This window comes from Nansenia antarctica (genome assembly GCF_963989245.1).
Source record: "Nansenia antarctica genome assembly, chromosome: 15".
Classification (NCBI taxonomy): Eukaryota; Metazoa; Chordata; class Actinopteri; order Argentiniformes; family Microstomatidae; genus Nansenia; species Nansenia antarctica.
The window spans coordinates 30928138-30945344 of record NC_137685.1 but is presented as its reverse complement, the minus strand read 5'-3'; the positions used below and the strand labels follow the sequence as shown (position 1 = coordinate 30945344).

At 44.1% G+C, this 17207-nt stretch overlaps 3 protein-coding genes across 3 annotated transcripts in view; 1 reads left to right on the top strand and 2 right to left on the bottom strand.

Moving 5' to 3' along the window:
* Nucleotides 1–1192: 1192 nt before the first annotated feature.
* Nucleotides 1193–1810, bottom strand: LOC308171064 (transcription factor HES-5-like; the record flags this gene model as incomplete). Its single annotated transcript, XM_080545937.1, has 2 exons — nucleotides 1193–1621; nucleotides 1742–1810. The coding sequence occupies 2 exons, from the start codon at nucleotides 1808–1810 to the stop codon at nucleotides 1193–1195; spliced, it is 498 nt and encodes a 165-aa protein (XP_080402063.1).
* A 4200-nt stretch (nucleotides 1811–6010) lies between these two features.
* On the top strand, nucleotides 6011–6589 carry LOC308171085 (transcription factor HES-5-like; the record flags this gene model as incomplete). Its single annotated transcript, XM_080545957.1, has 2 exons — nucleotides 6011–6064; nucleotides 6158–6589. The coding sequence occupies 2 exons, from the start codon at nucleotides 6011–6013 to the stop codon at nucleotides 6587–6589; spliced, it is 486 nt and encodes a 161-aa protein (XP_080402083.1).
* Nucleotides 6590–8512: 1923 nt separating this feature from the next.
* aldh4a1 (aldehyde dehydrogenase 4 family, member A1) overlaps nucleotides 8513–17207 on the bottom strand; it is a 14296-nt gene continuing 5601 nt past the window's right edge. Inside the window, exons 9-15 of the mRNA XM_080545469.1 lie at nucleotides 15869–15942; nucleotides 15526–15722; nucleotides 14259–14306; nucleotides 13977–14129; nucleotides 12547–12668; nucleotides 10934–11052; nucleotides 8513–10344 (exon numbers count right to left, since the gene is read on the bottom strand). Of these exons, the coding sequence (XP_080401595.1) occupies nucleotides 10232–10344; nucleotides 10934–11052; nucleotides 12547–12668; nucleotides 13977–14129; nucleotides 14259–14306; nucleotides 15526–15722; nucleotides 15869–15942 (826 nt within the window). The 3' untranslated portion in view covers nucleotides 8513–10231. The remainder of the gene's footprint in view (nucleotides 10345–10933; nucleotides 11053–12546; nucleotides 12669–13976; nucleotides 14130–14258; nucleotides 14307–15525; nucleotides 15723–15868; nucleotides 15943–17207) is intronic.

The window sequence follows — 17207 nt, the reverse complement described above, 5'->3', positions numbered from 1 at the left end:
AGTTTCACTATCTATCTATATGTCTATCTATCTATCTCAATATTCCCCTTTCAAGATCAGCTATGACACATACCAGTCTTACCATTATTATTTTAACTGTAATTTGCTCTGAATTAGAGAGTCTGCTTGACTAATAATAGGGCTGTGCTGTCCTTAATAATAAAAGATCAATGCAGTTATAAATTCCAAACTCCACAAATAAGTATGATGTTTTGAAGTGTAGTGAAATATTAAGGTAATATGGAACTGAATTATTGTAAATAATAAATAAGGTAACTTTTTTTTTGTAATGTTTTTCCAGTCTATTTGTTCTATCCCACTATCCCCTCCCCTCCCGTACACTTCAGTTTCAATGTTCTGTTTGTAACATTTCTACATTCCAACTCTTTCTCCTCACTTGACTGCAGCTCTTCAGGAAACTCAGACACACACAGTGTGATACATTTGAAAGCATTTATTTGAGGCCATGAGCGATACAACTGCTCATAGCAAATATACACACTTTCTGGTTCAGACACAAACATTTTTTACATTTGTTCACTTCATCAAGTGACAGCGAATGACACACAGTGTCAACAGTGTATTTCACAGTACAAAAGTACCATAGCTGGAACATCAGCAGTCCCAAATCGAGCCTTTACAAAAGGCATATTCATGTATTTGAATGCAATATCCTTCAATAGGACAGTGCCGCACATATATTGCTGGGGTTATAACAAGGTTTCAGTTGGCTAAGCAACCATTGAGCTATAAAGATATAATCTTTACAAAGTATCTTCACAGAAAATGTGGAGGGCTAAGCACCACACAGGTGCATCTGAGTGTGACTGTGGCGACGCCTCCTGACCTGTCACTGACTGTAAACACAATCAAACATATTCTTCAATATGAAGTAATACAAATACTTTTGTCTGCTTCTCTGTGAGAGCATAATCAAATCAGTACAGTTAATTTCATAAACAAAACTGCCATCAATCTGATTGCAGTGCTTCTTTTCACGAAGCAGATTTTCAAGACATACCTCCTTTACAGGAGAAACTAAACCATAACAGTCGCTACACAACGCTTGCTATCCTTCATAAATGAAGGACCTGACATACGCATGTATCAACACTGGAAGTAGAAACTTCCTACATCATCAAAGATGGTTAACAGCCATCCAGTTTGAGAGAGAAAATCTTTGCCAGCGGCTCTACCAGGGCCTCCAGACTGGTCTCGGCCCACTGGTGCCCTGTTTGACTGGGCCCTGGCCGTGGTGCTGGGAGGAGGAGGAGGAGGAGAGGGGAGAGGTGGGGCAGACATCCCGGGCAGCTCTCTGGGCACCGTGGGAGTGCTGCAGGTGCTGAAGCGCCACATCCTTCAGGGAGTTGGCGGACAGGAAGTGCAGGGTCTGGCTCCAGCACTGGGAGTAGCCGTCGCTGCGGGTGCTGTGAGGGGAAGCGGCGCTCTGAGGCTGCAGCTGCTGCTTCATGAACATCACCGTCATCTCCAGGATGTCGGCCTTCTCCAGCTTGGCGTTGGGGTCCTGCTTCTGGAACTCCCTCTCTAGCAGGGCCTTGAGCTGCTCGATGCAGCTGTTGATGCGATCACGACGCATCTTCTCCACAACCGGTTTCCTTAGCTGTTGAGAAAAAAGAGGGAGGTCTGTTAGTTCTATGTCCTTTGAGCTCAATCCATGAAGGGAATAATTCAATCATTCAAACAATCAATAACGCAAAAAGCGATTGGTAACAGAACTTACTTTATGTTTGTCTTTGGTCGAGAGCATCGAGTTGTCGGTTGAGTCTCTGGTGTAGCAGGTAGGAGCCATTCTGGGAGAGTAGGGAGAGTGCTGCTTCTCTGAGGAAGGCGAGTGAGTTGTGAGCTGAGAGAGGAGCCAGCTCCCCTATTTATAGGAGGACATTAGCATTACAAAGCCATGAGTCCCAGGCAGGATTAGCTTTCCCACACTCCCAGGCCAGTGGGCGAGGCGGACACAACAATGGGAGAGGCATCAATTATCTCCTGGTTAACTGGCCTCATGGCCTCCACAGAGGGAAGGCTGCTGCAGCTCTCAGAGGTCCAGACTGAACACAAGCAGGTCGTTACACTTTTATTACCTGGGAACGTTCCCTCTCTCTCTGATCAGGCCTCTGCAGATGGGCCGTGGGGGAGACAGGAGACTTGATAAGGGCCCCTAAAGGCATAAAGATAAGGAGCAGCACACTTCACACGGTAGAGGCCAGTCACACAGGGCATATGGTCGCTTCAGAGAGAAATAGGGAAGACCAAAAATAACAAAGATGCAGAAAAATCTAAAGTAAATACGCAGAAAAATAAAAAGTAAATACGCAGGAAATAAATGATGTATTTCATCATTTCATATTTCATCATTTTCAGTCTCTCTAAAGAGTTCACCAATGTTTCTGACCTCCTTATTTATAGTAACAGTGAATATCAACATTAAAAAAGTCTGGAAAATGGATTATTCATCCTTCAACTCTTGCTCTGCCATCCCAGAGCAGAAGACAGAGAGAGAGAGGAACATTCCCATTATAAATGCCAATTAAACACAATTATCCAGTGTCCTCTGGAAAGGCACACTTCTATTGTTCAATACATACACCCCCCCCCCCCCACCCCCCAATAGAGAATGTGTAATAAATGGGCTCTGGAGTGTGGGAAAGCAGCACAGGAACCTACTCACACATCCTCCTGTCAATAGACCCCCCCACACCACCTCTCCATCCACCCCCACCCACCCCCCCTCCCCTCCCCTCCAGAGACACCCTTTCAACCTGCTGCCCAGATCTGAGGCACCGCTGAGCCAGGGGACACGTGCCCCCCCCCCTTCTCGTTCACATAGTCTAGCACTTACCTACCTCTCCTGTCTTCTCCTTTCCTCTCCTCTCCTCTCCTCTCCTCTCCTCTCCTCTCCTCTCCTCTCCTCTCCTCTCCTCTCCTCTCCTCTCCTCTCTTCTCTTCTCCTCCCCTCTCTTCTCCTCACCTCTTCTCCTCTCCTCTCCTTGCCTCTCTTCTCCTCTCCTCTCCCCGCCCCTCCTCTCTCTCTCCTCTCGTCTCACCTCCTCATCTCACCTCTCTCCTCCTCTCCTCACCTCTCCTCACCTCTCCTCTCCCCGCCCCTCCTCTCTCTCCCCTCTCTCCTCTCCTCCTATCCTCTCCTCCTATCCTGCTGCTGTCACTGAAGCCCAGTGATGTGATGGATACATAGTTAAAGTGTGCTTATGTTCAATGATGTTATTCTTTAAAAAAATAAAAATAATCATATCACTCATGAATAAGTCAACATACTGTAAATGATTTCTATATAGTGTCACAGGTTGCATTAAAATAATGATGTACATTGTTTCTCATGGTTACTAACGATAAATAGAGAAAACATATTGATCAGGTTTAATGTGCTTAAAAAGCCATACAGACGTGTGTGTAAAGAGGCAGATGGCAGGGTCATTTTTGGAGGGAAATCCTCACTCCTTTCTCTTCTTTCCTCCTCGAGGTTTCTCAGAGTGAGTCATGGAAAACGCTGCAGATGAAAACACCATCAATGGAGGATGAACGCATTCCAATGCCCACATTCCATCTATTCACAAAGACAAGCGATGGCCTCATTATGTGGCACATCCACACACAAACACACACACACACACACACACACATCCCACCCCACCCCACACACACACGCCAAACAGTCTCCATGGCTTTGAGCCCAGATGCCCCAATGTGTGTGTGTGTGTGTGTGTGTGTGTGTGTGTGCAGCCAAAGGCCCTCTCTCTAGTGAGGAATGTGTGAGAGCGCCGACCTGCTCCTCTTTCCCACACTTAAGCTCCCATTCAGGGCCGAGGCCCGGCCTGCTGCGGCCACCACGGATCCATCAGCCCCATTATCCTGCTCCTCTATAGGCCATCTGCACCAGGGCTGGACCCGCGCCTCTCACACACTCTGCATACCTAACAACAAGGTAAATAATAGCAGAGTAAATATACACACACACACACACACACACACAATGGATGGCATTACATACACAAATCAGCGATGATCATTTGTTAAATTGACTTATTCGTGGGTCACGTATGTGGAGAGAAATGTGTATGTCATGTTGAAGATCAAGACTACAACACAGAATATAGTGTGTGTGCGTGTGCGTGTGTGTGTGTGTGTGTGTGTGCGTGTGTGTGGGGCAGATATAATGTAAAGGTGACCACCAACACACTCACTAACCCAACGACAGCGTTAAAGGAAGACAGAAGGTATTTGACAACGTGCTGCGGTTTCCCGCCTCGAGTGGCCTCCTCCCCTGCATACCTTCACTGTGAATGTGGGTGCAAACAGGTCACATGACCCAGGAATGCATGCACACACACACACACACACACACACACACACACACACACACCAGCCCCTGGGCCACATCAAGGGGGAGATGGAGAGACCCCTCTCCTGCATGCGGAGGTCAGGCGCTTCCCAGGTTCTCTGAGAGGCTGAAGTCACAAGGACACTTCATGGGAAGCGTGACACCCAGCACCTGCCCCTCTTTGTGGGAGAGCTGTGCCCTCGCGAGGGAGGGAGGGCACCTAGAGTCAAAGCCTGGTTCAACACAACAGCCAGGAATGCATTGTGCCCGTTTTACAAGAGCAATATGTGTGGGAGAAAAAAAGAAAGGCAGACTCAGAGACAATTATTTGGGTGAACAAGTGTCCATTCACTCCCAAACCGCTAGTTGTTCACTGTCTGGCTGCCATCATGCAAATATGGCATATCAAATGTCCAACTTTCAGTTAACACACCTGCCAATGCAGAACACATTCACATGGATGTGTAGTGTAACATTGCCACAGCAGAATTGTTCTTTTGGTAAACCTACACATTTCACGGAAGAAAACCGTTCGAATCGTAGTCAGTGCATTGACATTGGACTCGGTTCACCCGAGCTGACCGAGGTTTCCCGCGCTGACAGAGGTTTCCCGCCACCGAGGCCAGCTGCTCCTGTCTTCAAAGGCTCACCCTGGAGGCTGTTGTCCCAACTTTCCCACAGCACACTTTCAACACGGCGACAATAGAAGTGTGCCGAGCTCAATACCGCATTAGTCACGGGCCTCAATGGGCCATCTAATTCCCAGGGGTCCATACGGAAAAATATCACGTTGAAAGATGTGGAACAACAGAAAAACGGTTGTTTCTTAAGGTTCGGATGAATAACCGGTTTCGCTCCAGTATCGAAACTGTGTCTGAAATGCATGTTCAATTGTGTACGCCTAATTGTAATGATGATGATGATGATGATGATTATAATAATAATAACAATAATAATAATAATAATAATAATAATGTGGATCATAATACTACTAATAATAATAATAGCATAACAATTATAATATACGAATTATTGTCACTATAGATATATTATTATGACAATATAATAATAAGTAACTATCCATTAATAATACCATTATACAGTAGAGAGTGAATATAAATAAAGTGACTACACTAATCATAACAGCGTTGAATGAATTCATCAAAAGAACTCATTTATCAAAAATGAGCGGGAAAAACTCCTGCGGCAGAGACGCCTGGGATCTCTTGATCCTGATTAATCTGTTGGAACCTCGTTCATTAATGGAGGCCAACTTTTCCCGCCTTTTGATCTGTCAGCCTTTCATGTGAATGGAAAGCCACATCTTGGAATGCCGTCGCGAGGAACAGAGTCAACTATTTCACGGCACTCTTTCATCGCACACTCCACCTGTTCCCCTGGGACACACTCATTGTCCCCGAGGCAATAGACAGTCCATTTAGCATGAAGTAATTGAAGCCTCTGTCATTGTACTCTCCGCGGCCCTGATTGGCCAGCAAGTGTGGGAAAGCCCTGTCACACTGAGACCCACACGGGTTTACAGTGTGGGGCGGCGTATAAATACGGAAGCCTTGTTGACGTGAGTAGCTCAGACCTCTGATATGACATGATAACATATGATAACAGGCAACCAATATCAAACATTCATTCACCGCGATGGCTCCTGTCAAAGTTTGCAACATGGTGCTGACCGCGAAAGATAAAATCAAAGTAAGTATAGGCTAAAACGGTCTTCTATTTGAAAAGGGCTATTTTAAAACTGCAAATACCTAACCAACTTTTCTTCATTTCTGTTTTCTCCAGATAAGAAAACCAGTGGTGGAAAAGATGCGACGAGACCGCATTAACAACAGCATCGAACAGCTGAAAACCCTCCTTAAACCCGAGCTTCAAGAGCACCAACCCAACTCCAAACTGGAGAAAGCTGACGTCCTCGAGACAGCGGTGCTCTACCTGAGAGACCACACCAAGGACCCTGCTGCCCCCCCAGGCGCGTCTGCTCAGAGCCACTCAGAGGGATTCATTCGGTGTTTGGAAGAAACGCTCCGTTTCCTCTCGGCGCACAACCAGCCGTCAGACTCACAACAGAAGCTCATCAGTCACTTCCATCGTGCCCAGCAGCCTGGTGACAGCAGGCCCACGCTGAGTCCAAGCCGCGCCACGATCCCTCACAACATCAACACTCCGAAAAGCGTCACCGTCGGGGGCAGGGGGCCGCTTTGGAGACCCTGGTGATCGATGCGCATCATTTGGAGACGTTTAGCACTGAGACTGTCGATGTGAAAAATACCAGAGAATGATGTTGGCTTATTACAGGCCATTGTATTCTCTTCTTGTAGGAAATTATTATTCCCTTTACAATTTTATCTTTTTGTAAAAGTTGAAATGAATGTCTATTATTCTCTTTAGAATGCTCTAGCTCTTAATGCGCAGTTGCGCATGTATTGTAACTTCACATGTGTGAAGATAAATGTCCTTACATATTGTAAAATATTTATATCGATTCGGTGTCATTCTTATTTGGGAGACAATGTTTTAACCCATGCTGAATTGTAACTGTGGAACGTAGATGTATCACATTGATATGGCAGTATTCCTTGACTGAAATTATTAGCGAATAAAAAATACATTATATTGGATGAATCTTGGATCTCTCTTGATAGTGATTTATAGGAGCTCTTGGTGTCAGCCTGAAACCCTTGCACTTGCAATACACATTAAACCAGCATTGGGAGGCTACCTAAAATAAGAAAAAGAAATGAAACACTCATGGTCATAAAATAAGTGGTCTAAATAGGTTAATATTAAATTATTCTCTCTTATTATTCTCTCTTATTATTCTCTCTTATTATTCTCTCTCTTCTCTCTCTCTCTCTCTCTCTCTCTCTCTCTCTCTCTCTCTCTCTCTCTCTCTCTCTCTCTCTCTCTCTCTCTCTCTCTCTCTCTCTCTCTCTCTCTCTCTCTCTCTCTCTCTCTCTCTCTCCCTCTCTCTCTCTCTCTCTCTCTCTCTCTCTCTCTCTCTCTCTCTCTCTCTCTCTCTCTCTCTCTCTCTCTCTCTCTCTCTCTCTCTCTCTCTCTCTCTCTCTCTCTCTCTCTCTCTCTCTCTCTCTCTCTCTCTCTCTCTCTCTCTATTGTGGTATCCGCATATAAGACCAGGCCTCTCTATTGCCAAGAGCGGAGATTAGGCAAGTCTTCCTATCGACAACTGTTGAAGTAGGCTTAACGACCATCTACAGACCTAAAACTTGCCCCCACCTTTCCACTTGAAAAATGGCAAGAGGCAAAAGTTTTTGGCGGGAGAACTGAGACCCCGAAAGCTTCCATCTATTGAGTAAACATTCAAACTGAATAGTCCAGCAGCAGCTGCTGCTCAGAGTACAAAAGCGGCCAAAGGCGCCCCTGGAAAGCCTCCGCTAACCTAAGCTTTCCCACACTCTCACTATTCAGAGTTGTCAATTAGAAGTGTGTGTCGCATTTCGCGCCAACATTCTCAATCCCACGCATGGCACTTTATAGTCAGTTGCTCTAAGTAAGGCCATATGGTTAAAAAAAAAAAAAGGGAAAAGAAGAAAGAAAGAAAGGGTTAGAGTTAGGAAAAAGCGGCTTAAAAAATTCGACGTGAATATGACATGACTCAAATTTATTCTATAAACCGTTGAATACTTATTGACAGGTGAATGTTCGTACTGATTATTGAAGAAAACAATGCACATAATCATAGCCTACTATCATTCAAAGAAGGAGATAGAGGTATTTGAGGTATGCCGTCTCATGAAGAATTGTGCATAATGATAATACATCATGTTATTCCATAATCTGCATTACAATGCATTCCATACACTATCAGAAATTAGCTACTAGCATACTCCACATAACTCTGTGAAGGACAGTCAAAGGCTTTCCCAGGAACTGGGTGATGATAAAAGAAAAGGACTGCACAAGACCTGACTTTGAAGGCTCAGGGTGGGACAGTGTCCCCATGCAGGGCCAACAAGATCTGGAAGATGGTTAGATGATAGAAAGCAATATGGATGGATGGAGGATAGAATGGAAGATGGATAGATGGATGACAGAATGGATGGAAGAGACTGGAAGATGGAAAATGTTTTCTTAAGACATCGAATGAAGCAAGGATGACGAAGATGTATGATTTAGATCAATACTGAAATAATGTAATATTATTTATTGCAAATTCAAAGTCTAACTCATTCTAGTATATTACTAATACAGGCACATTTGAAGATAAATCATTTCTATTTGCATTGCTGTAAAACAGAAAGAAGTTTAAAATACAAAATACACTTTATGAAAATATATCCCCCCTAATTTTCAAACGACTGAGACAGCATGACATTTTAAAAAAAAATGTACAGATTAAAATAGCTAGCTCTGTAAAATACAGTATTTTACAAGTGAAGAAGCAACAGTAAGGATGCAGTGTTACTGTGGTAAACATTAATTGGCTAGCAAAGCAAGACTGAAGTAAAAGGGTAACAGCATGCACATAGCCACAGAGCACACATACTGTCAAGCGGCCCAGCGGGGGAGGCTGGTGGAGGTAGAAATGGGAGGACAGGCTCATTGTACTGCATGGGATGGCAGGAGGGATGGTATCAAACACACCATTCTTCATTCCATGCATTACAATGAGCCTGTCCTCCATCTATACCTCCAACTACATTCCTCTCCCATCAGTGACAGGTCAGGAGGCGGGGCATTTCACTGTGACAGCTCAGCCAACCAATTAGGACATAAGAGGAGAGCCTATGATATGCGATGATCATTGCTTTAGTTCTGTAAATTAAACATTCATTTGTGAAAGAGGTGGATGGATGAGTTTACGGTTTTAGGATAAGGATATGGTTTTAGCACCCGACAAAAAGAACATAACAACCGCTATTTTTTGCTAAGATAAGGACCAGAAGTTTGTACATATAAATGTAATTGCAGATATCATTATTGTAGTCTTCTCTAATAAATATTGTCTGTACAGTTAGCATGCTGTAATGGTGTCAATATTAAGGTTAGTCTTTATGAAAGGACATCTGATTCTGTTCTAAGGACACATGGTACGTTCTTTACACATAACATCAGAGGTGTGTGTCAAAGACCAATGATACTGGCAGAAAGTGTAATATCTGAAACAACCTTCTGAATACTTAATTCCTCGGGGGACAGACCCATTGTAATGCATGGAACCGAACACCATACCTTATAATGAGCCTGTCCCTCCACCAGCCTTCCCCGGCAGAAAGGGTAAACGTGGACAACCCTTCAGCCCTGGTCTGCACTGAGATGAGCAGAGAGAGAGGCTCAGAAGCACACAGACAGACAGACAGACAGACAGACAGACAGACAGACAGACAGACAGACAGCAGCCATGAACATTTCATGTAAAAATAATCAACTGCAGGTATCAGTACAGGTGTTTAGAATCCATGCTATACTGTAGCAACACAGTTTGATTGTATCTGTGGATCCATTGGGACTCTCTGGTACCATTCTCCTGTGCAGCTACCAGCCAATAGCAAACAGCCTACAGCTAGCAACCCTAGAGCTAGCAGCCCTATAGTTGCTGGTCCTTCTCAAGAAGTGCCAGAGGGGGGCACAGTTTCCCCCTCTTTCATTTTAAAACAGATCATCATTACATTCAGATTCATGTCGAGGTTCAGTGCAGGCTGACTGCTGGGGCGAGGTACCAAACTTGGACGGGTAAAAGAGAGAGAGATTTCTCTTGTTCATTTCATTCTCTTTCTTGACCGGAGAGTGGGGGGGGTCAGGGGTCAAGGAGCAGTGTCAGGAACTCCTCTATGGGGACGGGTTGGATGAAGGCGGGGCTACAGTAGGAGGCAGGGGAGGGGATACAGTGCTCTGTTCTCAGCCCATGTAGGGGTACTTCCACTCTCTGAGGGGGACGTTGGTGGCCTTCACCACCTGGGGAGAGGTCCATCTCAGGACGTAGTGTGGCCCGCCAGGTTTGTCATTGGTACCTGCAGACAGGAGAGGTCATGGTTTAGGTCTATAAACTAAAACTGAGGTCATATTTTGTGTCGGCCATCTTGCCAAAGGTTTTTTGTCACCAATGCACACTTCAGGGAAAGGGCACAGACAATTTGCACTGATTGACACACGCACCCCCCCACACACACACAAGTTTCTCTGTTTCTCCAGTATAAAAAATAAAAAAAACTAGGTTTTAGAAGAAGGTGATCGGAGAAGGTTTTTCCTTCTATCAATGGCCCCGGGCCTGAGCTACATTACTCTTCCTGCTACGACTGGTGGACTGATGATTCACATGCTTAGCATTCAAATGTATTGATTGTAAGTCGCTTTGGAATAAGGCGTCTGCTAAATGCCAAAAATGTAAATGTAATGTAAACAACCCCCCCCCCCCCTTTATCTCACACTTATCGCCTATTGTGTTATTATTGTATTTGTATTCTTACATCCTGATTTGCACTGTTGAGAGGAAGCTGGTAAAGTAACCATTTAATTGTTCCTATCCTCTGCATATGGTCAATAACACATTGACTTGACAGAGTCAGGATGAAACAGTGCTACACTGGTGGATATTCTTACCTGAGGCTCTGGCGCCACCAAATGGTTGCTGGGCAACAACGGAGCCGGTGGACTTGTCGTTGACGTAGTAATTTCCTGCAGCGTTCCGCAAGGCCTTGGCTGCCTCATCCACAACATTCCTAAAAACACAGATCACATATATAAACACATATATAAGCATACAGTATATAAATAACACTTTCTGACCAGTGTCCTTCTTTCATACAACCAAAATGTCATTATAGTAGGCTTTATAGGCTGTGACATAATCAGTGAATGCAATTGTTTATTTAAGGAAAATCATATCATGTACTTGCTTCAAGGACTTATTAGAGTGCTGACACTCCATATCATGTTGTGTGGAGCAACCTACCGGTAAGTTACTTGTCGAGAACACAGCCCTTACAACCTAACTTGCTTGTTGAGAACACAGCCCTTACAACCTAACTTACTTGTTGAGAACACAGCCCTTACAACCTAACTTGCTTGTTGAGAACACAGCCCTTACAACCTAACTTACTTGTTGAGAACACAGCCCTTACAACCTAACTTACTTGTCGAGAACACAGCCCTTACACCCTAACTTACTTGTCGAGAACACAGCCCTTACAACCTAACTTACTTGTTGAGAACACAGCCCTTACAACCTAACTTACTTGTTGAGAACACAGCCCTTACAACCTAACTTACTTGTTGAGAACACAGCCTTACAACCTAACTTACTTGTTGAGAACACAGCCCTTACAACCTAACTTACTTGTTGAGAACACAGCCCTTACACCCTAACTTACTTGTTGAGAACACAGCCCTTACAACCTAACTTACTTGTTGAGAACACAGCCCTTACAACCTAACTTACTTGTCGAGAACACAGCCCTTACAACCTAACTTACTTGTTGAGAACACAGCCCTTACAACCTAACTTACTGGTCGAGAACACAGCCCTTACAACCTAACTTACTGGTCGAGAACACAGCCCTTACAACCTAACTTACTTGTTGAGAACACAGCCCTTACAACCTAACTTACTTGTCGAGAACACAGCCCTTACAACCTAACTTACTTGTCGAGAACACAGCCCTTACAACCTAACTTACTGGTCGAGAACACAGCCCTTACAACCTAACTTACTTGTCGAGAACACAGCCCTTACAACCTAGCTTACTTGTCGAGAACACAGCCCTTACAACCTAACTTACTTGTCGAGAACACAGCCCTTACAACCTAGCTTACTTGTCGAGAACACAGCCCTTACAACCTAACTTACTTGTCGCGAACACAGCCCTTACAACCTAACTTAGTGGTCGAGAACACAGCCCTTACAACCTAACTTAGTGGTCGAGAACAAACACAGCTTCTACAACCTAACTTACTGGTTGAAAGAGAACACAACCTAACTTACTGGTCGAGAGCGAACACAACCTAACTTACTGGTCGAGAGCGAACACAACCTAACTTACTGGTCGAGAGCGAACACAACCTAACTTACTGGTCGAGAGTGAACACAACCTAACTTACTGGTCGAGAGCGAACACAACCTAACTTACTGGTCGAGAGCGAACACAACCTAACTTACTGGTCGAGAGCGAACACAACCTAACTTACTGGTCGAGAGCGAACACAACCTAACTTACTGGTCGAGAGCGAACACAGCTCCTGTCAGGGCGTAGGGTGACGTGGTATCTATCAGGTGCAGGACCTCTTTGTAGTTGTTCTCAGGGTAAACGTAGACGGTCAGGACGGGCCCAAAGATCTCCTGCAGGGGTTAGAGACAGAGGGTCCGTCATGAACTAACACAGGGTGATTACCTGAGCCACCCCCGATGAGGTGATTGGAGCACGATGGACTGTCCCTGTCTCCCAATGGGGGAAGGGGACACTGTGGGCGAAGCCCTCCAACTGTCCCCCCATGGCGAAGGTGCGTAAAGACATTGGCCTACAGCTTGACGTCACACAGCGCTACTGCTGTTCCTCCACACACTTGGCCCACCACAGTGCGATGGTAACATTTGGTAAGTGCGGCATTTGCTTTTCATTACGAAAACATTGTGCAGATTTTTATTTTATTTTTTACTGCTCAAATCAACGGTAAGTTAAAGATCCCATGGGACTTATCAGAAGACTAGGTGAGTTACCACCGGTGTCCTGGCAAAACTCCCCATCAGACCCTCGTACTATCATGGCCACCTTATCATCCCCTGCTTTCAATTGGTTCATTATCCCTCCTCTCCTCTCCTCTCCTCTCCTCTCCTCTCCTCCAAATGAGAACATGTTCTCAGTCAACTTGTCTGGTAAATAAGGGCGAAAGAAAGAAAAGAAAAATGCAATCAAATAAATCGATGCGCTGTGGTTAAGTGTTTGGAAGAATCATGGCAGCAGTCATATCCCAGAATGACGTCCAGCTGGAGGCGTCTCTATGCACTTCCACTGCTGTGACCCAGAGCGTGAAACAAGAGGGTTGAGAAGGGTTCAGTTAAACCAACATGCTGCGTCAGCTCAATAGGCCCTGTTAGGCATGTTTATACAGGTAATCCTTGTTAGGCATGTTTATACAGGTAATCCTTGTTAGGCATGTTTATACAGGTAATCCATGCAGTGAGTCTCTGACAGATTTGTAATTTATATGCTAATCTTCTCTTTTACTCCACAAGACAGCACGGAAATGATTTACCAGTCAATCAGGTTATGTAATTCAGATGCCATTTCTGTTCCATGTTGCATTATGTACGTTTTTCCTTGTGTGTCTAATGCAGGTTAATCTAATAACACATCTTATTAGGACTAGTTTGGGTATGCTCATCAATGACTGGAACCATCAATACAGCCATTATGAAGGTACTATAAGGTTAGATTCGACTTTTTCTACTTTATTGTCATTGCACAGTACAAGTACTGAGACAACGCAATGTGGTTTAGCATCTAACCAGATAGTGGCATAGTGCAAAAAGACATATTAATGTAGACGGTGCAAGGTATTACAGTATAGGTGTTACAGTGAGTATAAATAATGAATATAAAAGTTAATATACAAGCATGATGATGATGTCATCCACAACTCCTCTTACCTCGGCCATGATGGCCTCCCGGGGGTCCTTGGTCTCAATGATGGTGGGCTCAACATAGTACCCCGTCTTGTCATCACAGTTGCCCCCAGCGATGATACTCAGATTAGGGTTAGACTTGGCATGGTCCAGCCACTTCTTATTACGGGCAAAGGACTAAATGAAAACAAGACATTGAAAAAGTCAATTAGACTCCAAGTCTGATTTTTTTTACATTTCAGTCACACAAAGCACATTTACCGTATATGCCGTAGTCATGTAGTGTTTTACATTTCAGTCCTGTACCTTGTCATCGATCACAGCAGATAAATAGGTACTGAAGTCCTCCACAGGCTGGGTAAGGGAGACAGGGAGACAAGAGTTAATACAATCTGACGTATCAAATACAATTTAAAAAATCTACTTCAACCATTTCAAGGAACTCCTCTTGGTACAAGTAGCACAATGTTCTGTATCTCAACTGGAATAATATTGAATATAGTGGCACATAAAAATACACCAGTAGAAGTAGAAATCAGAGAACAGGATTCATGCGGGCCTGTCCTCCGATTTTACCGCCACCAGCCTCCACTGAAATACATTGATACATACAATATTAGCCATGCAACATGATTTCATGGATGTATGTCTAACACAATATTTAACACAATATTTAACAAAAAAAAATAATAATCGTCTGTCCCCTGCCCTCCCTGGATGACGTGGCACGCTCTCGGTGCCTCTCCAGAGCAGGAATTATTCTTAAAGACCACCTCCACCCTGGTCACCACCTGTTCAGCCTGATGCGCTCTGGAGTGAGGTACAGGAGCATAAAGGCTAGAACAAACAGGCTGTTTCTACCCATGGACCATCAGAACACTGAACAATAGACATAAGACATGTTCATAAATGTTTATCTTCAGGGGAAAAAGTGCAATAGAAATGTGCAATAACTCTACTCTAAGTGCCTATTTATACATTTATATATTTTTACAGTATTATAGTATTATAACACCACTGACCTCATGTCTTTTAGTTTGCTTTTATAGTTGTTTTTATTTTCTTAAGATTGTTGTCTTTATTTGCACTTGACACCACAGACCTCATTGTCTCTTAGCTTGTTTTATAGCATTTTCGCTTTTTAATTGTCTAGTGTGTAATATCTGTGATATGTTATATGTGTATATGTTTGTGAATATGTGAATATGTTTTCTGTTTTTTGCACCGTCAGAAGAACCACTATAATTTCATTGTATAGGCAACTGTACAACGACAATAAAGTCTATTCTATTCTATTCTATTCTATTCTATATATCCCAGGCGAATCTAACAACTCCAGGACCAGCTCCAGGTGGGTAGTGCTGGCCTAGTGGATAGTTGGTTATCAGGAGGTCATGGTTATCAGATGGTCATGAGTTCAGGTCCCACCGTGGAACACAACCACTAGTGTGCGATTGAGTAAGGCGCATAAGCCGTAAGTTACTCCAGGGAGACCCTCCTTGTAATCTCTAAGCCACGGATAAAAGTGTCTTCTAAATGGTTCAAAAATGTAAACAAGTTGTTCTCAACTCACGTCTCCCAGTTTGATCTGCTTGTGGATGTCCAGGAGGCCCTGCTTGATCTGAGGCCACAGGGAGTCTGGGACGTAGATCCTGGAGCAGGCGGAGCACTTCTGCCCTCCGTACTCAAACGCAGAGCGGATGGTCCCCGTCACCACGCTCTGCACGTCCGCAGACTTGTGGACGAAGTGGAAGTTCTTACCGCCGCATTCTGAAAGGCAGGAGACGACATGGGTGATTTACATTCAATACAGTGTTCCTCATTCCATTCCACGCATTACAATGAGGCCGTCCTCCGATTTCTACCTCCACCAGCCTCCCCTGTGTTGTGTGTCCCAGACTGTAAGTGTCACCCACCTCCTCCCACCCTGGGGAAGTTCCTGTAGATGTCCAGGTTCTGGGCCACCTGCTTCCACAGACGCTTGAATGTCCTGAAGAACAAAATGGCTTCTTAGTCACTACAGAGATCATTACACAACTGTCCTGTCAGATACTGCAATGTCAAGGAACCGAAGCCTAAGATTCTCTCTTACGTAATGCGACGTAACAATAAAACTTTAAACTGAAACTTGAAATATTGAAGAGTGACAGACAGTTTTAAGCAATAATGGACAAGAGGCTGTGCTGTATCGTGGAGCAGAAGGCCCGCAACCCCTCAGCTGTAACTATTCATGTTACACACAGTAACATGGTGGTTTTCTGTGTTTCATTTATGTACGTTATGTGTGTCTTGTGTTGTGTATTGTGTTTTGTCTCCCCCTGCTGTTGTCATTCTCCTAAATTCTCAGATGCGCGCTTGGTTTCAGTCCCATCATTCCACGCCTGTTCCCTTCATTCTAAATAGCTCTCTGTGTCCTCCGTTCTCTCTCTCTCTCTTGTTTGAGCTGTGGGGAGGGCTCTGGTGGGTAGAGCTTTTGTTTGTTTTGGTTTTCTTCTCTGTTTGGTTAATATTAGACAACTATAGAATTCGAAATGTGAAAGCTTCCATTTGTTATATTACCTTTTGTACACTTTGATTTGATAGTACATCTTGCACACATGTAGGATTTACCTGCTGTCTAGCCCCCCAGTTTAGAGTGAGCACCACCCACTGTACTTTGAGGTGCCTAGCACCTGTAAAGGGGGGGTGGGATTATTATTTCGGATTCTGATTTTTTATTTGGTGCCACTGTTAGTCCTCTAGTTAGTGTGTTGCTTTATAAATAAATATTCATTTATTGCATATTTAGTTTCCTGTTTTTTTGTGTGACTGCACCCACACTTGTGCATTCTGTTGGGCTCTGCTACCCCGAGTCACCAGGGGATGTAACAATTCAAGATAAAGCATTGACTGGACTGGCTTATCGCTTTTATACAGTTTATCATTAACAGTTACAAAACAAAAATGAGAATTATGACAAGAAAACGATGCCATAAGTATGTGTGTAAGTATGTATTTCGTCATAGGTTGTGGTGGTTTTTGCCTTTCCAGAAATACAGTTCTCAAAACAACCACTGTTGTCAAGGTACCGTGAGAAACAAGTCTTCGTAACTAAAGTGTTTGCGCAGGGATATTACTGCGATGAATGGAAAACATGAAAAACTTGTCATAGCTGTTACTTTATCAGGGTTATAAACCACGGCCGAGAACGTGTCTGGGCCAATGACGATGCTTGTTCTGATCAAACAGTATAAATCAGGGTTAATATCCTGTAGG